This window comes from Oryza glaberrima, chromosome 1 (genome assembly GCF_000147395.1).
Source record: "Oryza glaberrima chromosome 1, OglaRS2, whole genome shotgun sequence".
Lineage (NCBI taxonomy): Eukaryota > Viridiplantae > Streptophyta > Magnoliopsida > Poales > Poaceae > Oryza > Oryza glaberrima.
This window is the reverse complement of record NC_068326.1, coordinates 25,484,780-25,506,376: the sequence shown is the minus strand read 5'-3', so window position 1 is coordinate 25,506,376 and position 21,597 is coordinate 25,484,780. Positions and strand designations below refer to the sequence as shown.

At 42.3% G+C, this 21,597-nt stretch overlaps 2 protein-coding genes and 1 pseudogene across 2 annotated transcripts; 2 read left to right on the top strand and 1 right to left on the bottom strand.

The window, feature by feature from the left end:
- Nucleotides 1–250: 250 nt before the first annotated feature.
- Nucleotides 251–6,178, bottom strand: LOC127783203 (phragmoplastin DRP1A-like; annotated as a pseudogene).
- A 3,104-nt stretch (nucleotides 6,179–9,282) lies between these two features.
- Nucleotides 9,283–15,304, top strand: LOC127765754 (wax ester synthase/diacylglycerol acyltransferase 11-like). The gene is made up of 7 exons (XM_052290706.1): nucleotides 9,283–9,760; nucleotides 13,006–13,638; nucleotides 13,736–13,802; nucleotides 13,923–13,999; nucleotides 14,121–14,336; nucleotides 14,567–14,704; nucleotides 14,804–15,304. Exons 1-7 carry the CDS (start codon nucleotides 9,467–9,469, stop codon nucleotides 14,972–14,974), a joined length of 1,596 nt encoding a protein of 531 aa, XP_052146666.1. The 5' UTR covers nucleotides 9,283–9,466; the 3' UTR covers nucleotides 14,975–15,304.
- Nucleotides 15,305–16,563: 1,259 nt separating this feature from the next.
- On the top strand, nucleotides 16,564–19,777 carry LOC127760803 (cytochrome b561 and DOMON domain-containing protein At3g61750-like). Its single transcript, XM_052285105.1, has 4 exons — nucleotides 16,564–17,210; nucleotides 17,310–17,706; nucleotides 18,258–18,541; nucleotides 19,192–19,777. The coding sequence occupies exons 1-4, from the start codon at nucleotides 17,037–17,039 to the stop codon at nucleotides 19,453–19,455; spliced, it is 1,119 nt and encodes a 372-aa protein (XP_052141065.1). The 5' UTR covers nucleotides 16,564–17,036; the 3' UTR covers nucleotides 19,456–19,777.
- Nucleotides 19,778–21,597: the final 1,820 nt, after the last annotated feature.

Here is a 21,597-nt window from a genome sequence, read left to right as displayed (position 1 = left end):
GAAGTTGAATTTAAACTTAATATTTTATGAGAATGTATTTGATCTCTACACCTATCTCTAGTAATTTTTTTTTATGAATTTACAAAACTTTTAGGAATGATTTTTACGAGTTTTTAACACTTAACTCATTTTCACCGGATATGTGCTCTAGAAAACATTCTAATAAAAAAATTAGAAAGTTGTGTTTAATCTTCCTGAAAAGAAGACAGCTACATACGCAGCTAACTTTTAGGTATGTCCTAATCTAACATTGTAAATAACTTTAAGGGGGGTTTTTGGTTGTCAACCACACTTCGCCATGGTTTGCACATCTAAGGTTATGCAGGTTTGATTAACATTGGTAGCTGTTTGGTTGTAGCCACAGATGTGGCAAGATTCTTTTCTAACAAATTAGGTCCACACGTCATTGACTCAAAAGTGTGACAGGATTTCCTTAGACTTGTTAAGATGTGACTAAAAATTTGATCGCCTCAACTTTAACAATATTTGTTGGCAAATGGTGGCAAAGTATGGCTAAGAACCAAACGCACCCACCGTGCACATAAGATGCTGTCGACCTGTCGTTATCTTTAATCCTATACAAATTTTGTTGTCGATCGCGGGCTGAAATATTAATACTCCGTGTGTACGCAAGAAGATTTTAAGAACGTGATTTGTGAACTCGTTTGTGTAGCAACTTCCAGCAGCAACTATCCATGAACTAAACTACCTGGAGGGAGAGCTCAACCATAAAACGCTAAAAATGGAAGGTAGTTGACAAGACTATCTGGCCCACACAACCGCATCGATTTCTGCCTGGGGCTCCGATATAGTTCCAACCTCTTGGCGAGGTTAGCTCTACGCTCCATCACCGCGGGGTCTTCATCAAGAAGCTTAGAAAGGTGCTTGATCTGCACAACAAACGGCAAGAGTACCAGTAAAAAAGTCGATAATTGTTTTTATATGATGCATAAAGTTAGGTTGTTTCCATTTATATAGTGCGCACCGATCGATACACACCACGATGACAGTTCATACGAAAAATATGGTTTACTGGATATAATAACAATACACAAACAAATGTTCGGTCAGATTGGTGAGCAGAGATGCAGACAATCCATAAGGCGATAATTCTAATTCTCAGGCAGCTAGTATTATAGGCACTAACATGTATGATGGCATGATTCTATGTATATATGTGCTACCTTTGAATTGGATTCTAATCGTGACAATTGCTAAATACTCGAACGGTAAGAGCTAGTTTCATTCAGAAAATAATAATAATAACTATACAATAATGTTGAAGGAATATAGGGGCACAACCTCAGCGCCCCTGGGCACTAAGCAAATTACCAATCAAATTGCTAAGTAACTCACCTCTCTTGCTCCCAATTCTGTAAAGAAGCGATCGAGCAATGTGCGCTTTGCCTCCCGGACTTGGCAATAAACAATAGATTTAGGGATGGAGTTTCTCAAGCTTGAACATACCATATTGACATATGCCAGAACATTAGTACCTGGAAGTTGAGAATTACAATTGCAAGTATCAGTTGTCAAATATAACAGCTTCATAGGATATGGCCAGTCAGGCCAGACAATCTTTTATGTAAGGATATCAGTAACCTGTAAGGCTGTAAATACCCAAACAGATGAGAACTTCTTTGAGGGGAAGATGAGAACTTACTAATTCGTCTAAGGTATGAATCATTGTATCTGTCAAAAATAGAGTTTGTTGGATTTCCACCCTTCTCGACATCCTGAGGAAGCTTCCTAAAGAAATCAACAGTTAAATAGCTGCACTCCATATCAACCAGCTTCAGAGTACTTTTCTTGCTTTCATTCCGCATTCTGTCCAATGATTCAAAAGCTGCATTGCTTATTTCCACACGGAGAGTGGGGAATTGATTTAACTCCTGCAAGAAAGTGATCAAACAATTTACTATGCTCCTTAAAATGATTATTCAAAAAGAGAATTTTCTAAACAGTTCTCTCTATATATTCTAATATTGTACGTGTTTGAACGATGACACAAATGCCAAAGTCCTGTAGGCAGGAGACTCAATAGATTTGATCTTGATAGTTTTCCCATACTGTATATGTGAAAATAGTGTAAGTTTACTCAATCAGAACTTTAACCCATTCCCCCTTTATACAAGAAAATAGAAGCATTACATTTCACGTGACTGAATGCACTCACTAATAAAGTGTAAAAAACAAAACTGTCCAGTGGAGCAATGGAAAAAGAAGAAAGAAAACATACATCTGTCTCACTGATAGCCTTGCGAACTAGTTCCTTGAGTATTGCATGGACCTACCAATGCTCAAAAAGTGTCAGATTCTGAACTACAGGAGAAATGTAGTAATCAATAACAAAAAAAATTAGCAAGAATGAAGACATATAACATACCGCATCAACAGCTGCCTCAGCCGGACCTCTGATACTTACTAGGCAAGACTCTATAAGATGACGATACCCTTGCTCCGGAGCTATGAGATGTGGTTGGTATCCATCAGCTTGTGTTATAAACTTCCTTACATTTTCCATTGAAAGATTCTTATCAAACTGCAATCGTTTGAGAGCTACCGGAAATTGATTGTCAAATACATAGTAGATTTTCTCGCCACCTGGGCGCCTGCAAGATAAGAGTAATTCTTTGATAAATAGGAGTGGCCGAGTGGGTAAGCATCATGGATACAAAAAGGAAAGAAAGACTTCTTCAAAGACAGTGCACAGAAAAGCTATCTGTTGAATCATACATTCCATCCAGATGCTCCTTGTAGATACCATCGAACATGCGGCATATTTCCATAATTGTGTACAATTTTCCCTGCATATCAGGAACAGGAAACATGCAATTAACATATTCGAAGGCAAAGAATATTGCACACATAATAGTAATATCATGACGTAAATCTGAATGGAAACTAGAAGTATAAATCAAAGCAAAGAATCTAAAGTACACAATGAAGGGTAATACCACAGTAGGACTAATAATTTTGTAATTTGTTTGGGGATGAGTGGTTTTAACTTTTGCCTTTTGGGGGCCTAGAGAAGATTAAATGAAATACATCGACAGAAAAACAGAGAATTACTCTGGCATCTGCAACAATAGGTTTTCTGAGACGATGAAGTTCAGCTTCTAGCTCTGCAATTGCCCTGCTTATAAGAGATTGGATCCCTGGAATTCTTGATTTAATCACAGATTCCAAATGCTGCAGGGAGTGCATAGCAGATTGTCATGAAACCATCAAGACAAATAAGCCAAAAACACTGCACAGAGACACATCATATAAGTATAAAACTAAGTATACTTTTGAAAGCATCTTTGCTAAGTGCTCTGATCCCATTCTATGAGCAAGGTATTTATATTCCGTGGTATTTGCAAAATATTCACGCTCTCTATGCCTGGCAACAATCATGTCAACGCTCTTGTTTATATCTTGCTGGGAACGATTGACAACACCAATCCATGGATATTGTAGTCGATAGGATCTTCCTTCTAGCATCTGCATAACAGAACTCAGTTGGAAAATTCAGGTTCAAGCTGTTGTAGGATAACCTAGAATAATCAAATAACCTATTTGTTCAAGACAATTATCAAGTGTTCTAGTAGACAATAACCAATATACAACTTACATCGACAGCATTTGTGCCCTTGTCCATAAGATCAATTTTCGTGAGTACGCCAAAGGTCCTTTCACCTGAATTCAACAGAGTTACTATTCTATAGAATATCACAATTATTTTACAATTCTTTTATTGGTATACTAGGTTGCAACTATATAAAAAAAACATGATCTGGATGAGATTGCCACATTAAGTTCACTTTACATACAATTACATAAGAACACTCCCAATAATTCTAACCAGTAGCCACAGCATCACTTACTCGTCCTCTTCTTCATTAAATTGGTACCTTTAGTTGAGCCATACCTTTTGGATCAACTTCACGTGAAATCTTTATGGCATCGAAAGTTGCAAGATCCTGATTTGCTGGAGAAATTGCAAGAATAATGCAGTTGGGCTGTAAAGAGTAAACTAGAGCATTTGTTATGCACATCTTTTATGGAATGTACAAGCATAACAAATGATGGGTAAATAATAGCTTATAGAGGGAAAGGATAAGATAATGTCAGTTGACAAAATTACTTAAGATGTGCATCATCACCCCCTTTATTCAGCTGAAGCTGTTACATATGCTCATCTATGGTAATAAAAAAAACTTGTGCAGGTTATTCAACAGTACCTTTTCAATAAATGAGCGAACCATGGTTTCAATGTCTTGCACAATACTGTCAGATTGTCCCTCTATTGAGCATCTCAACAAACCATTAGTCAGACTAACTGTCACATCAACAACAGAGAAAATAGTATCTAAAGATAAGAAAGCAACTTACCAACAGCTACTTTAGTAAGGCCAGGAAGATCAATAAGAGTGAGGTCAACAACTGAAATGAATAAAATCATTAGCAAACGGTAGGAGGTAAAATAACCAAATCACATGAACATAACAAAAATGTAAACAATCAGGACTTTATATCCCAATCCCTTATCCATGTCAGTTGAGCAAAACTGAGGGAAAACAAAACGAGTAGGCTTTGTATTTTCCACGCTCATATTTTTCTTGTTCAGTTTTTCTTGTGGTTTTCAAAAATATACATAATAAACTCCAATACAAATTATATTAATATAAAAAAGATAGGATTATAAGAGGGGGCTGGCCAGAGAATAGCTGCAAATAGTATAAACTGAACAAACAAATTACCAACATTGCATTACCATTTGGTGAATATATGCTCAAATAAATGGGCACAGGTGATATGTGCTTTTTATGGCCGGTAGCTCGTTCAGTTTCATCTGCAATCTCTTTCCTCACAAGAGCTGTAAAAATGCAGCTGTTATCAGTTTATCACTTGCCATGCATCAGTAAGATGCACTTAGAGAAGCACTTTACATACAATTTAGGAATAAAAAAACATGCGCCTCTGGCAGAAGATATACAATCGAATCCACATTTAAGGGAACAAAACACGACCAAAATCAAAGTAGTGCAGCAAGGTGAATGATCAAAAACTAGTTTTATGTGGTTAGATTGCATTATTGAGAATTACAACTATGATGGTGCATAGTGAGAGCGATATGATCTTCAGTTTGCATTATGCATCTCTCCCAGCATCATTATGTTCATATCATTATATCATTTGTCCACCAAAGCAAATGAGCAACAACCGGGATGAATTACCAAAATCTGTATATTTAACCGTAGGATTGTGCATGAACTCTGCGTATTCTCTGTCTCCATTAATCCTATGGAGTTGCAGGACCAGAGGGCGCCGTGTAACAATTCCTAGAGAAGTCCATAACCAACATCACAAATTAGACAAATCAGGAAGCTGGCGCTAAACCTCTGTGAGCTCATCATCCTGAGACCGACCATACCTGAGCCTCGAGGCAGGAAATCCTTCCCAACAACACTCTCCAACACTGACGATTTACCCGAACTCTGCCATACATCACGAAATGGAATTAAGAAAACGGCATTCATGTCAAAACCCAAAATATTTGGTAGTATCTGATTCCACAATTTGCATCGCAAGCAGCCACACAACGAACACATATTTAAACCAAATCTAGCATGACGATCGCACAATACTTGATCAAAAATCCACGAAATGGCCCATTCTTAAAGCCGATCTAACAAGCGAGTAGCCTACACCCAAATGCCGATCAAATCAAACTACAGGCAGCACGCGGCCACTGCGGCACGGGAACCAAAAACAAAATGATGGTAACTACCAAGAGGGAGGAAAGCCCGGGCGGCGCGGAATGAGGCACCGTACCTGGCCGCCGACGACGGCGATGGCCGGGAGCGAATCCCAGAGGGTGGGCAGCGCGCTCTCCTCGCCGTGGTCGCCGAGGGCGGTGCACGCGCGCTGTAGCTTGTTGACGAGCGAGATGAGGTTCTCCATGGCGGCCGCGGGCGCGCGCCGGAGAAACCCTAGCCAGCCGCCGCGCTGGCCAGGCCAAACTCCCGGCTGACGCGGGCGGAGAGCGGGGCGAGACGATCGAGACGCGGAAACGGCGGGGGAAACGCCAGGGCCGGATGGATGGGGGGAGAAGGGGAGGAGGAGCTTGTTCGATCGAGCAGACGAGAGCCGAGGTTTTTCTGGTGTTCGTTGGTGGTGTGCTCAGTACGCTTTCGCTCGAGTCGGGCTCCGGCTAGTTCGTTTCAACTGGTGGTGGTCTTCTTTTACGATAAACCCTCTCACGTTTCAAAGTATCGATAATCTCTCTCTAGTTCGATCGGCCAATCAGCCGATCCAAGGCCCAAAAACTGCAAGGGGGTAAAGGATGGAATACGTCTACTTTTCCTCCCTCGTCTCTTGCTGCAGCTTGAGTCGTCTCTCCCAAGCGCAAAATTGGGTATAGCGTCTTCCCCATGTTCGAAGATCGATGCAAATCACCTTCTTTGATGATTTGGGAAACGATTTTTTTTTACTGTGGTTGACTCGCTAATTCAGCGGGTGGGACTCACATATTAGCTATTTCCCCCCTTATCTCATATTCCACATGTCAGCAGGTAATCACTTCCCAAACCACCAAAGGAGGTGATTTGCACCGGTTCCAATGTTACACTTGGTTTTATGGTTGAGGAAGACAATTCAATCAGGAGAAGAGATGAGGATGGCAATATAGACTTATTAGGTGAGGGATTGTTGCGCTAAGCCCGTAATGGGCCGAGTAGAGTAGTAAACACATCTAATGCACAATCGCCCAAGTCCCAATCGTTGGAGGTTTTGAGTTAGTGCATGGAAGAAGTTCACTTTGAATCCCTCATCTTAACGTCGAGATCCCAAATATAACGAGTTGTTTAACTTCCAATATTGGAGTACCCGAGATTCTGGGACAATATTGTGTACGGTTTCTACTGACGTGGCGAGTTAGCTACGATCAACCCGACAAAGTCAGTGTGAGACCCACATAGCAAGAGCTATCTTCTTCCTCATCCCCTCTCTTCTCTCTTCCCCATCTCTCCACCTCCCCTCTCCCGGTGCTCTCTAGGGTGATAGCCAGTGAGGCCAAGGTAGCCCTCGGTGAATGAGTATTTCTTGATAATAGATAAAAGGCAAATTTTGCTACATGACACCTAAAAATGTGTAATTTGCTAATAGACATCGAAAAAACGTGTAATGGCTAAAAGACATAATAAAAAATTAGTAATTTGCTAGATGACACTTTCGGCTCAATTATAAAGATAAATTCTTAAGAAATATGAGAATGTCCATAGGACCGCATGCTTCAAACATAGCATCAGAGTAAAAAAATTAGAAACTATGTAACTCAAAATTTTTCATCACCCCAAGCACTTCACTAGCATACATCATATTCCATCTCCACTCCAACCTCATGTCAAAAGCTTTTGACCCTAGGAGCATTCTCGTCTTTTTGAAAATTTTTTCTTTCCAATTGAGCCGAAAGTGCCGTCCAGCAAATTACTAGTTTTAGTGTCTTTCAACAGTGACATATTTTTATGATGTTTACCAGCAAAATACATAATTTTTAAATATAATGTAGCAAATTTTACCTAAACAGAAATTTAACCTCCACTTTAACAGAAACTACAATCTACAAAGTTATTGACTTAAAAGCCTAATAAAAAAGTAACTTGCATAGGATGAAAAAGGAAGACGAATAACCACTCCAATGACAAAAAGAAGAGATGAAATTTATTCATATAATAATTCTGATATTAAATCTCAGTTCAAAGTTAACGAAAATCTATATAACTTTAGTCTCCAAGTTCAGCATGCAAGGTGAATGGATTCCTTCTCACTGTTTGTCCACAACCAAAGCCATTATCCATTATGTTACTATGAAAAGTACATGCATATAATATTTGGTTGGAGTTTTATCGAAATCAAATAATTCCTACTAAGTCATAGACCCAAATATAAAGGGCATGCTCCTACTAATATATTTTTTAAAGTTGATGCCAAAAGGCCAACTACTAAACATACGAGAAATTAATTAATACGAATACAAAATCGAGATATCAAAATGATTATAACGGCTAGGTACCTATTAATTCTTAACTCCAAAGTTATTAGTCATGAAAAATAATGCAAACTGAATATAGCTTTTGTATTTACCGTGTAAATCTGAATTTTGCATTATTTAACAAGTACAATGTATTTATCAATTATAAATTTCAGAAATATTAAATCAAGACTAAGAAAAAGTATTAGTGTGGAGTCTATCAATAAATTTATAATTAAGTACTAATTTAATTTTTGGAGGCACTAATTAACAAAATTATAGATAATGGATACAATTTAGCATTCTTTTAGGATAAAACGTAGCATTTGCTTCAATATAAGCTACAACCACTTGTTCAAAACCAAGTATAAACTTAGTTTGCATATATCATAAATAACTCGAACGAGTGCACATGTTACTGACCAATAGCTCTCTTAAAATAAAGTCCAAGTTCAAAGGTATTTTTCAGTAAAAAGAATAAATGTATGCCAATAATTAAGGTCATGTTCATTTCCTCGTTTGGAGGTTGCAACTTTTTAATTTTCTGTTAGCATACGTCTTACATATGTGTTTTTACAAAATCTTTTTATATATAGAAGTTTTTTAAAAAAATTCAAAGAAACTCATTTGTCAAGTTTGTAAAAACAATACTAAATTAATAATGCACTAATATCTTACTTTGTTTTATGTGCAAGTGAAAAGTTAACTGCTACCACTCTCTAGAAGTCTAGAACTGATCCTAAGTGTAGTTGCAACTTGCAATTGGATGGTTGAACAGATAGTGGTCGTTGATTCTTGTGTTGAACGATATTAAAATTAGGCTGCGTTCGTTCTATCCGGTTGGGAGTCCATCTCCTCCGTATAAAAAACAGAGCGATTCATTAGCACGTGATTAATTAAGTATTAGCTAATTTTTTTTCAAAAATAGATCAATATAATTTTTTCAAGCAACTTTCATATAGAAATTTTTTTTACAAAAAACACACCGTTTAGTAGTTTGAAAAGCGTACATGCGGAATACGAGGGAGATGGGTTGGGACATGGAGCAAAGAACATAAATAGATATCAATATGAATCGCTGAACTTTTCGTATGCATGGATGTATAGACTGTGACCATTGCATTGATTCCGGCGTGATTGGTGGCATACATACGCTTCTTCTAGAGACAAGATCGGCAAGCTGAGACGGCTAGTGAACCTATCAGCCATCAGGCAGCGCGTGCCGCGACTTGGCAACACTGTACGTGATACCCTCACCACATAACCGGGAGTGCCTGCACCTGTACGTTAGCGGTTAGCCCCGGTCAAGAGTCTTCCCGGCGGCGAGACTCGTACGAATTCAATTCCCCTGCCAAGCCAAGACCGGCACCCACGGCCCCTAGGCTAGAAAAAGAGGAAAGGGCGCGCGCACGCGCGCTTGCGCTTAGCTGAAAAGAAGGCTGAAGCGATATGGATCGTCTCGGCGGCATCAGGCTGCGGAGGCCGGTGCTGTCGATTGACAACGCGGAGCCCGCGGGGGAGACGGGGATGAGCGAGACGAAGAAGAAGGCGGCGGCGGTGGCGGAGGAGGAGGAGGAGTTGCTGGAGGAGCCGGTGAGCCCGGCGGGGCGGCTGTTCCGGGAGCCGCACTTCAGCTGCTACATCGTGTGCACGTTGGGCGTCGCCGAGCCGGTCGACCTGCCGGCCGTCCGCGCCGGCATCGAGGCCACCCTCGCGCGCCACCCGCGCTTCTGCAGCATCCAGGTAACGTGACCCTTCGATCTCCCCGTTCCCGGTGTCATGCATCAAAAGAGGATTAATTAAGGATTTCCCTTTTCTTCTATCTTTCGATGCAAGCTTGGTTGGTTCGCGTCTTTGCATTTTGAATGCACTTGCAGCGCCGCTATCTGTGACTTTTTGTCTAGTGGAAAATGAGCACGATGAGACGATCGAGTATAGTGGGTAGAGGGTAGTGTATGTCCGAATGATGAGTAGGCCATTCATGGCCATACGATTTTTCACCATTTTCCTTCTTCTCTTTTATTCTTCTCACCTTTTCGTCCTTCAGACCGGCGGAGAACGGAAGACGGCTTCCTGGCTTATGCCAAGCTAATTGCGTGTGGCGGCTTGAGTTGGAAAATTACTCTTCGTTTACCAGTCATGTAGCAATCGGCTACTCTCATTAAGCAAGTAAATCAGAGACACGTTAGTAGACCTTGTACGCTTGGTCTTTGTGGAAGGAAACTTGGAAGTTGAACCTCCAAGAAGATTCGATGGATTAGTTATCACAGTTGAGGTTAACCAGGTCGTAGTCGTAGGCCGGAAGTTAGTTAAGCACCTAACCCTGTTTTTCTAAAGGGAGTTAGGAACAAATTAAGCTTGTTGCGAACAGATTAATAGTTATGTTTTCAGTAGTGAACTGTTTCATTTAGGGAGACTGCATGCGTATGGTACGCAGCGTACACTATTATCCTCTGGACGAAGAATATCTCCACGGGAAGCATAATATCTTACGCTATCATGGCAATACGCCATGAAAGGGACCGAACGGTCGAGATGGGCCTGCACCTGAATTTGTGCATATCGCGAGCTAGCTTTCCTGGCTCCAATGCTCCATTAATTCGTTCGTGTCGCGCTCAATCAGAATCGACCGAAATGAGAGCATGTTATAATCTGCTTTTACGTACACATTGCAAACCAAAATTATCTTCGAAATTATGGGTGTTCCCACGTTAACCAAGAAAGCAATCTGTACTATTCCAAGTTTCCAACCAGAGAAGGTGAAAATGAATTCGCAAGGGACAAACTTTGGATGTCCCAGTCCCAAGCGACGGTTCAAAATACCGGGAGGCACAGAGCTGGGGACCAGTTGCTGCCTGAAAGGATGGAGTAGATTGATTTTAAAGATTTAAATTCATTTTTTAGGGGAACCGTACAGATGATTTTTTTTTCAAATATTAAAATTTGAACTTTTGTACAATATCTTGTAACCAGTTGGTTGCCAGTCTAACCCAAATGACAAGCGCTTTTGTAAATACGGTGGGTGGGGGGGGGGGGGCGCTACCATTGAGAATCTAGAAAATTTCAGTACAACACTGTATATTCTAGTCTTTTTAAGTGAGAAATTAGAAATTTAGGGGTTCATGTGCACCCCCCAAATACTATGTAGCTTCGTCATTGCCAGCATTCATATAGATTGGAGCAAACATTCAGTTAAAAAAAAGAGTAAATTGTATCAATAATACATGAACTTGTTAAATCTAATCTAATCTATGAGCTTGTAAAATGCTCATTTTGATAAATGCAATCTAATCTATGAGCTTGCAATCTAATCTGATATGTGCAAACTAAGGCTAAAATGGCACGATAAAATTGATTTTTCTAAGTTGAACATTATAAACGATTATAAATTAGTACATGACATGCATGCACATATGGTAGAAAGGCTATATTTATAAACTTGGTTTCTATCCCTTGCATCATTACTCAATTTTTTATTTCTTTTTTATGCAACCATTATGTTTATTATATGTTTTGCTAAACAAATCTCTGTCTATGTGACATCCTTCTAAGACATATATTTACGTAGCATTTCAATCAATAAAAAAAATCAATAAGATTAACCTTGCCATATGATTTTAACATTATTCATACGCACCAAACAAGTTCATGCACCAAAACAAATGTTTTACAAGTTCATACACAGCATTGCACTTAACTGACAAGTTCATCTATCGTTGATGCAGTTTATTCAAAAAAAAAAAACACCACAAGCACTGCAAGAAAAAACATAGATAATTTCTAACGAAATATTTGTAGAGCTATAATTTGCCTTACAACTCTTATATTTTTCGTATATGATTGTATTCTACATATGGAGTAGTACATCTATACTGATTACTTTATATCGTTACAATTTCAACTCACCGTGGTCAAATGGTATCTATATTTTTCCTTTTTAGTATGGTAATTTTTATTAAAGTCTCTTAACTCTTAATAACATACTACGTAGTATAAGCTTTTTTTCTTACAAATTGATCATTTTCAAATACTTATTGTAAAATTAGACCATGCAAAAAAAACTTCTACAAAAATATACCGTGGGCTCAGGGCTAGGGACATTGTCGCCGAGGTTGCAAAGATTAGCGCCGCTACATTGGCGCTGACCCCATATCCACGTGGAGCCAAGGCCGATCCCCTCACCGACGTGGTAGGGCCTCAGCGCCAAACTATTTGGCGTAGACACGCTAACCTTAGTGCCATTACGTCTAGCATTGAGCTCTGGGACTTAGCCGCTCGCGCCCGGGTCGCCCAACATAGTTCCTGTGTTGGGTGCTCCGCAGACGCTGAGCCGGCAAACCTCAACACCAGGGCAAATGACGCTGACACTTTAGACCTCAGCGTCAAATAGTTTGGTGCTAAGGTTTGAGACTTAGAAGCTCACCGACAGCCCGCCCAACTTAGCTCATGTATTAGGCTTTACCCTGGCAATGAGTTTGCCTGCCTAAGCACCATTCTCCCTGGCACTGGGGTAAGGTCCCCAGGCAGAGAGCTCAGTAGCTCACAACCAGCTCTATGCCCAGTCTTCACTTGCAAAATCCACATATCCCCTCCCGCAGCATCCAAAATCCATACACATCCATCCATCCACATACATACACCTCCATCCATCCATTCAACCACACACATAAACATAAATATCCATTCATCCAAAGTTCATAAATATCCATCACATTCTTAATGCTTATTCAAAGCTTTGCACACATGTGCAACTTAGTTAGAAAAAATAGAAAATGTAACATATGCAACACTTGTAGTCTTATGGATAGAAAGGGTATATTCTAAGACGTTTTGATTTCTTCATCTCTCGTCTAGATTAGAAGTAACATCTAAGTAACTGAGGACACATATATAAAGCACCTGAACCTATTCTAAATCTAAAACGTAAGTAACGAACAATATAGGGAGAGAATTGATGAAAAATATTTTGCTATAAAAAATGCATCCAGGTGTTGGACGAGCTGGATAAGAGCGCGAAGCCTATGTGGGTCCGGACCAAGGTGAACCTGGACGACCACATCATCGTCCCGGACCTGGGCCCCACCGACACGTCGGCCGACCCGGAGAAGGCCGTGGAGGACTACGTGTCGTCGCTCTCCACGCCGTCCATGCCCATGGACCGCTCCCGCCCGCTCTGGGAGCTCCACGTCCTCGGCTTCCCCACCGCCGAGGCCGCCGCCACCGTCGCGCTCCGCATGCACCACTCCCTCGGCGACGGCGTCTCGCTGCTCTCCCTCCTCATCGCCTGCACCCGCCGCGCCGACGACCCGGACGCGATCCCGGCGCTCCCGTCCTCCGCCGCCGGCCGCCGCCGCCGCGAGGGCCCGCTGCACGCGCTGCCGCCCCGCCCGCCGCTCGCCGCGGGCGCGCTCGCGCTCGCCGCGTGGGCGCTGTCCTACCTCGTGCTCGCGTGGCACACGGTGGTGGACGTGGTCTGCTTCACCCTCACGGCGGCGTCGCTCATGGGCGACGCCCGCACGGTGCTCAAGGGCGACGAGGGCGCCGAGTTCCGGCCCAGGCGCTTCGTGAATCGCACGATCAGCCTCGACGACGTCAAGAACATCAAGAACGCCGTGGGATGCGTACGTACGCTCAAAAAAGCTCACCTCACTAGCTAGTCACGTTACTTCTGAATTTCTGAAAGATCAAGCACATTACTGATGAGGTTTTCGCACGCAGACTGTAAATGATGTGCTGGTTGGACTGAGTTCTGCAGCATTGTCCCGGTATTATTTCCGGAGAACAGGTGAGGCTGTGACCACTGAGCAGTATTATTATCTGATAGATCACCATATTAGTGAGTCAGAAAATCGGCATTTTGAGACAGTTGGGTAGAAACAGACATTGTTGCAACTTCATTGTTCAGGTGAAAGTGAAGGAAAGAAGAACATCAAGGTGCGAACTGCTCTCATGGTCAACTTAAGGCCGACTCCTGGGCTACATGTAAGCCACAAACTTGTGTCGTCTTTGATGATTTCAAGCTAATAAAGAAAAGATTATCCGTCACACACAACATAATGATTCAGAGTTGGCCTTAATTATTAATTATTGTGGGTCTGATCAGGAACTGGCAAAAATGATGGAGTCTGGCAAGAACAACGGCGTGAAATGGGGGAATCGGTTTGGCTACATGATACTGCCATTCCACCTAGCCAAGCACGATGACCCTCTGGAGTACGTCCGGAAAGCGACCAAGGTTACCCGCAGGAAGAAGAGCTCCATGGAGGCGATCTTCACCTACTGGAGCGCAGACATGGTAGTCAAACTTTTTGGCATCAAGGTACTTATCTTCCCAAATAAGCATTTCTGGCTATGCACCCGAACGTTACAAAATGACCGTGCTTCTGTCAGACTGTCAGAAGTAGTCGATACATGTGACGTGTATGAGATCATCATCATCATGTGACAGAAATCACAAGCGTTGAGAGGACATACTATGTACTCTTGGCATGCAATTCATGATTCAGCATCGGATGGTCTCTCAGTTTCTGACTGATTCTTGTACTACAGGCGGCAGCTTCTCTCTGCTACGGAATGTTCTCGAACACCACACTGTCATTCTCCAACCTGGCAGGGCCAAGCGAGCAGATCTTGTTCTGCGGCAACCCGATCGTGTACATCTCCCCAACCAGCTATGGCCACCCGCATGTAAGTATTATCCAGATCATGCATTCATCTGCATCTCCTCCCAAGTTTGCATTTCTGAAGAGTTTGATTAACCATTTGGGTTTGGGTGTGCATGCACAGGCCTTGACAATGCATTGGCAGAGCTACATGAACACTATAAAGCTAGCCCTTGCTGTAGATGAGACACAGTTTCCAGATGCTCATGAGCTACTGGATGACTTCACCGAGTCCATGAGGCTCATCCGGGAGGCAGCTTCAAGAGGGACAGACAAAGCACAGGATGGTCCTTAAGTGTAGAAATGTCGAATATATGCAAAAGAAAATTGCTGAAGATGATTGATGTATTGTAATTCTGAGTTCAATTCTTTGTAAAGGATAGAAGGATCTATACCAAATCAAAGTATGGAAGGAAGAAGAAGAATTAGATCTTAAGGGGAAAAGGAAGAAGAGTATACAGAAACAGGTATTCTCATACTATTAGTTATACAGAAATTACACATCCACTGTCTGCAAAATTCCTCCCTTTGACTCCTGCCATATAGAGGCGATATGAGAGCTGCTCATATTCAAGTATTCAGAACAGTTGTCCGTATAATACAGCAGAACAGTTAGACAGAAAAACAGAGACTATTCTATATCTTTCTTTATTTTTTATACATCTTCTGATGAATTCCTACGGGATGAATTATGGCTCTCTTGACTGAACCTGAAGCTCCATTATTGTGCATGAAACTAGCCTCATTTCAAGCGTCAAGGAACTCTTGGGTGTACTGCTGCTGCTAGTTTATGACAACTCTTGTCAACTTGGATGATGCAACGTGATTGAAATGGGGTTGCTAATTTCAAAGGAAATGGACTTGTATATGACGTTCGCTTTCGTCTTCTCTCCACCAGCCTTTCTGCACGGCTTACGCACGTGCGCTACATGGCCACTTGCAGTTAGGAATACTGCTTTTGCAAATCGAAATATGGAACCACACAGCGTTGCACCGACAGAACAAGGGCATCCGGGCAGCATCGCCCTCTGAACTCAAGAAATGGAGCAAAAAGTACTTCTGATCCTGCTTACCGACACATGTCATTAGGTCCAACCAAAGGTTGTTAGATGGTATCCAGCTGAATTAACATATTGGATCTTAGCTCGCAGCTAGCTAGCTTATTTTTGGGGGGAAAAGAAAAGGCTCAAGAAAGTGATCGATGTCTTTTATATTGTATTAGGGCATCTACAATGTGTGCAAAAAGTAGTCCATAAGCAATACAATATTTCATTCAGCTACCTATCAACATTGTAGAACTAGTCCATAACAAAAAAAATAACAAAAGCTACCCATAAGCATATGGGCTGCCCATAGAGAATAAAATATATTATTTGTCTCTACTTCCTCTTTTCTCCTAATACTATTTGATATCTATATACATTGTGAAGGTTATAATAGTTAAAGCTCATATATATGGGTCCCATCTATATAGACTAGTTTTACTATACACATTGGTGTTGCCCTTAGATGGACATTATGATACATATTATGTCCCTTTACACTAGGAAGTGTTCAGCACCATCTCCGACGAATGATGCTTTGACACTTAATGCTGCGTAAAAATTCAACAAGTAATCACTAATGAGTTTCAGTTTGTTGGATAGTGTCGCTAATCGAGATGAGACAGAACATGCTTGCATGTGCAGGCGTGTATACGAATAGTATTTTGGAAGACCCATGTTGACATAGTACAAGCCTCACTACTATTCCGCAAATGATTTGTGGAGTATCTCAGAATTTATGTAAGAGCAGCCTAAAGTTGAAAGGAAAATATCTTTATTTCTCTGAGTAGCTTTATAATTCCAGACTCGCTAAAGAATCTAGACACAAACTTCACCGCAGCAAACAGAAAAGAGCAGGACACTGCACATTGCAATTTCTGGATCTGGACTGACTGAATCACTGAACCACATGATGCTCGAGGCAAGCACACTCATGGAGGGCTACAACATACCTGGATTTAGATAGCATTTCTCGAGTTCTTTCTAGCCATGTGTGTGTTGTGCTGGTTGGTTGCAGATCTAACAGTGACAGTGCGTGCTCACAACTCACAAGGCCACCAGCCCACCAACAAGAATATCATAAGCGAAATCACGAGCTGCATCCATCCATCAAGTCGCACTTGCCACTCCACCAGCCTCTGCCTCCCTCTCCCTCCCAAATCGCCGAGAAAAGAAGGAGATAAAATAATCGGCAGTTCGGTTTCCAGCTTCCAGCAATTGCGATTTTGTGTGATTAGCTCCAGCAGCAGATAGGTGATTAGTTCTTTCAGACTTTCACCGTTTCACGTCGCCGGCCGGTGGGACACCCGGCAAATGGCGCGCGCCGGTGCGGTGCTCGTGGTGGTGCTCGCCGCGGCGTCGGTGCTGTTGGCGCCGTGGGCGGCGACGGCGCAGACATCCAGCTGCGACGACGCGCTGCCCCCGGCGCTCGCCGGCAACTACTCCGGGCTGGCCTGCCGCCCGGTCTGGAACAACTTCGTCCTCCGGGTAAGTTACCCACGCTGCACCGGTGCTCCGGCGAGCCAAGATCCGCGTGCTCACCGTCTCCCCTCTCTCTCTCGATCTCTGATTCTCTGTGTGTCGCAGTACGCGCAGGGGAAGGACAACGTGCTGCGGGTGGTGATCTCGTCGATGTATAGCACGGGGTGGGTGGGGATGGGGTTCTCCAAGGACGGGATGATGGTGGGATCGAGCGCCATGGTTGGGTGGGTCGGCAAGACGGGGCTGTCCCACGTCAAGCAGTTCAGCCTCCGCGGGAAGACGCCGTCGCAGGTGGTCGCCGACGAGGGCTTCCTCCAGTCCAAGGACCACGACCACACCGTCGTGGTGCAGCAGGCCAAGATCTACCTCGCCTTCCAGCTCAGGTTCCAGTCGCCGCTCAGGCGGCAGCAGGTGCTCCTCGCCTTCGGCAACGCCATCCCCGTCAACGACCGCCTCACTGAGCACCAGGGCAAGACGTCCTTCACCTTCGATTTCACCACTGGTTCGTTCTAGCTCTCCTCTGCTGCAAAACTGCGAATGTGTTTTTTTGTTATTACTCACCGAACACGCACACGCGTGCACACCACACTGACAGGGAAATGTCCCATTGATATGAAGAGAACTATCCCAAAATAGAATTTCAGTAAATGTAGCTGTGTGCTCCCTCCTCCTAAAATAACCAACTTTTGCCTATATCCAGATTCATGACTAGAAATTATAGGAATTAATTTTCTTTTAGGATTGAGGGTGTGGGTTTGAAAGTCGCCCTGAATTCATTTTTTCTTTTCATTGCTCAAGGATTCAAAGCTCTTCTTGGTTAACATAAATTGGTTGTGAAAAATCATGTGTTATGTGAGGTCTTACTTGTCAAATGAATGACACCTGGCTTGAAAAAAAAAATCGTCCTAAAAATGTAGAATGAGACAATCACTCCTTTGCGTCATGTGATGGCTTCACCTAGTCATTCTTTTCTTGAAACTTCTGCCATCACTTTGATTTCAAAATGAGAGATTTCTAACATCATCGAACAATTTGGCATTTGTCCATTTGCAGGCAGCTCTTCAGGTTCGTCTTACCCGGATGGTCTGAAGAGGGCCCATGGGGCACTCAACCTGTTTGCCTGGGGAGTTCTCCTGCCTATCGGTGCTATCATCGCGCGGTACTGCAGGAGATGGGACCCTCTGTGGTTCTACCTTCACGCCGGCATCCAGCTTGTGGGCTTCATCCTTGGTCTGGCTGGCATTGTGGCCGGAGTATCGTTGTACAATAAGATCCAAGCAGATGTCCCGGCGCATAGGGGCCTTGGCATATTTGTGCTTGTGCTGGGTATCCTGCAGGTATGCTCCTTCTTCCTCGTTGCAACATTCATGTTAGTTATAACAATGATGTTGTACTACTCAGTTTACGTTCAACATTACTCTTGCAATAACCATGTTAGTTATAGTCTTAGCAGTATGCATGTACTCATCTAGGAACTAATGACAGAAAGTCAGAAAATATGCACTATGAATAGTCAATTATTATTATGAGTAAATTTCACAAAACTACACGTTTTATGGTCCAAGTTATAGAAAACTACACACATTTTGACATGTGGTACTCAAGTACATATATTTTGATAGTGTAGTTTCACAAAACCAAACTATCAATGAACAGATTCACATGTGAGATGACATGGTTGTTTCACCTAGGATGAGGACGTGGCATCCTATTAATTTCGTGCGATGGCTGGTAATAGGATGCCACGTTCTTGTCCTAAGTGGAATACCCACATCATATCACGGCTGAATCCATTCATTGATAGTGTGGTTTTGTGAAACTATACTACCAAAATATATGTACTTAAGCGCCAAGTGTCAAAGTGTGTGTGGTTTTCTACAATTTGGACCACAAAACATATAGTTTTGTGAAATTTAATCTATTATTATTATTATGTTTTCCAACAAAAATTGGATACATGGATCTGAACATATGTAACATTGTACAGATTCTGGCCTTCTTCCTAAGGCCTCACAAGGACTCAAAATATCGGAAATACTGGAACTGGTACCACCATTGGGTAGGCAGGCTTGCGCTCTTCTTTGCAGCCATCAACATTGTCCTTGGAATCAAGGTCGGAGCCGCCGGCAACTCGTGGAAGATCGGCTATGGCTTCAACCTGGCCATCCTCCTGATCACCATTATCACCCTGGAGGTCCTGCTATGGACAAGGTGGAAAAACAACAACAGCAGTTCGATGCCAACATATTAAGTGTGATTAAATTAGGTTGATCTTGTCGCTGTAACTTATAACTGAAGGCCCTATTCTTCCATTAGTTTCTTTTAATGGTTGTACCATTTGTGTGATGCTGTTGCTTTGATGTTTCTGCAAGATCTTTTAGCAGAAACCAAAGATGTAGTACAAGACTAGTCAGTTGATGTCTTGATGATGAGCTGTGACGTGCAAAATGACGAGGTGAACACAACTGGTAATTGTAATACAGTGGCAGAGGTGTAGTATTATACTCCCTCCGTTTTAAGTTGTAAGATGCGTTTCAAGTTGTAAGATGTTTTGATTTTTATCAAAATCAAACTGCTTCAAGCTTAATCAAGTTTATAAAAAAATAGTAATATTTTTTTGACCCAAGATAAATTTATTATAAAAATATATTTAATTATTAATTTAATAAAACTAATTTGGTAATATAAATATTATTATATTTATCTATAAACTTAGTTAAATTTGAAGCAGTTTAACTTTGACCAAAGAAAATATCTTATAATATGAAACGGAGGGAGTAATATCCTACGACTGCAAAGCACGCAAAACTGCAGGTAATCGGAGACTCCGACGGAGGTCAGGTTTGGGGTACGGATGCTCTGTCTTGCTGGATCGCACGGACGATGGCGCCTCTCGTCGTGAGATGCGCAACAGGTAATTTCCTGCTTGGGCAATGGCCGCAATGCACACATCTGGTGAGGAGCCGGCATCGTACACTGCTTGCAGGTTGAGGCTACAGATGAACGTCGCCGCGCGCACGCGTAATAATCGCGCTCCCGCATCCCGGCATATGCGTTTAGTCGCTCACTCGCGCTCGCCGTCCACGCCCAACCAAAAACAAAATTTGCTACACGACATTAAAAAAATATGTAATTATCTAGGAGACATCATAAAAAGTTAAGAACACATATCTACTATAAGATCGTACTACCTTCAATTTTTTAATAGATGACGCCGTTGACTTTTTCTTACATGTTTGACCATTCATCTTATTCAAAAATTTTATGCGAATGTATAAGATATAAATCACACTTAAAGTACTATAAGTGATAAAACAACTCATAGCAAAATAAATTATAATTATGTAAATTTTCTGAATAAGACGAATGGTCAAACATGTGAAAAAAAAAGTCAATAGCGTCATCTATTGAAAAATGGAGGGAGTAATAAACTGGTAATTAGATGCTGGACACCCGTAATATTATTTTATAATATCTAAAGAAAATAGAGAGAGAAACAGTCGCAAAAGTACGATTTTGTCCTTGCCTACCAAGTCCAGCTCGTATATAGCTCTAACACCGCCACCGCACCCACTGTCGCCGCCATCATCAGTGAGGCGGCTCTCTGGGGGTTTGAGGGTGGCTCGGGTGGCCCGCGCGTCTTAGCCCGTGGCTCCGCGTCGTTCCCGTACTCGTCACCGCTGCAGTGCGAGGGCCACACCGATGCCAGTGCTCCGCCACACACCGTGCTTGCAGGCGAGCACAACATTAACCACTTCCTATTTCATGTCGAGCAGGGCCTCACGGAGCGCATGTGGTCTCGCCACGGCGAGGCAGCTCTCTAGAGGGTTCAAGGGGGGCCGCGCACCTGGGCTTGTGACTTCGCGTTGTTCCTGCACTCATCATTATATTGCTGCAGCATGAGGGGCATGCCAGCGCCAAACATGTCGTGGCCACCGCTACGTCGGAGCTATATACGAGCCGCACATGGCAAGCAGGGGAAAATCATACTTTTGCAGCTATTTCTCTCTCTATTTGCTCTAGATATAATAAAATAATATCATAGGTGTCCAGCAGCTATTTACCAGTTTTTTACCATAGCAGATACATATTCTTGCAGTGTCTCCTAGCTAATTACATGTTTATGTCCTGTAGAAAGTTTTCCCCCAACCAAAATGCCACGCCTCGTTGCGTCGTATGTATCCGCGGTTTTCTCCCACTTACCCGTCTTGCTCTTGGTTTCAGCCTTAAAAGGCACTTACCCTAAGGAAATAGGTGGAACTAAATACATGTGACTATGATTGGTCGAAATAACAAGTAGCTGAAAAATAAATAGGGGGTTGTTATTATATAAAATCACGTTTCAAAACAGTATGATATACCTCACGTTCCATGATGATATACCTCACGTTGC

Coding starts and splice junctions, on each gene's coding strand:
- LOC127765754 (XM_052290706.1), top strand. CDS start 9,467: ATGGATCGTCTCGGCGGCATCAGGCTGCGGAGGCCGGTGCTGTCGATT. Junction 9,761..13,005: donor CGCGCTTCTGCAGCATCCAG/GTAACGTGACCC, acceptor AAATGCATCCAG/GTGTTGGACGAGCTGGATAA. Junction 13,639..13,735: donor TCAAGAACGCCGTGGGATGC/GTACGTACGCTC, acceptor TTTCGCACGCAG/ACTGTAAATGATGTGCTGGT.
- LOC127760803 (XM_052285105.1), top strand. CDS start 17,037: ATGGCGCGCGCCGGTGCGGTGCTCGTGGTGGTGCTCGCCGCGGCGTCG. Junction 17,211..17,309: donor GGAACAACTTCGTCCTCCGG/GTAAGTTACCCA, acceptor TGTGTGTCGCAG/TACGCGCAGGGGAAGGACAA. Junction 17,707..18,257: donor CACCTTCGATTTCACCACTG/GTTCGTTCTAGC, acceptor GTCCATTTGCAG/GCAGCTCTTCAGGTTCGTCT.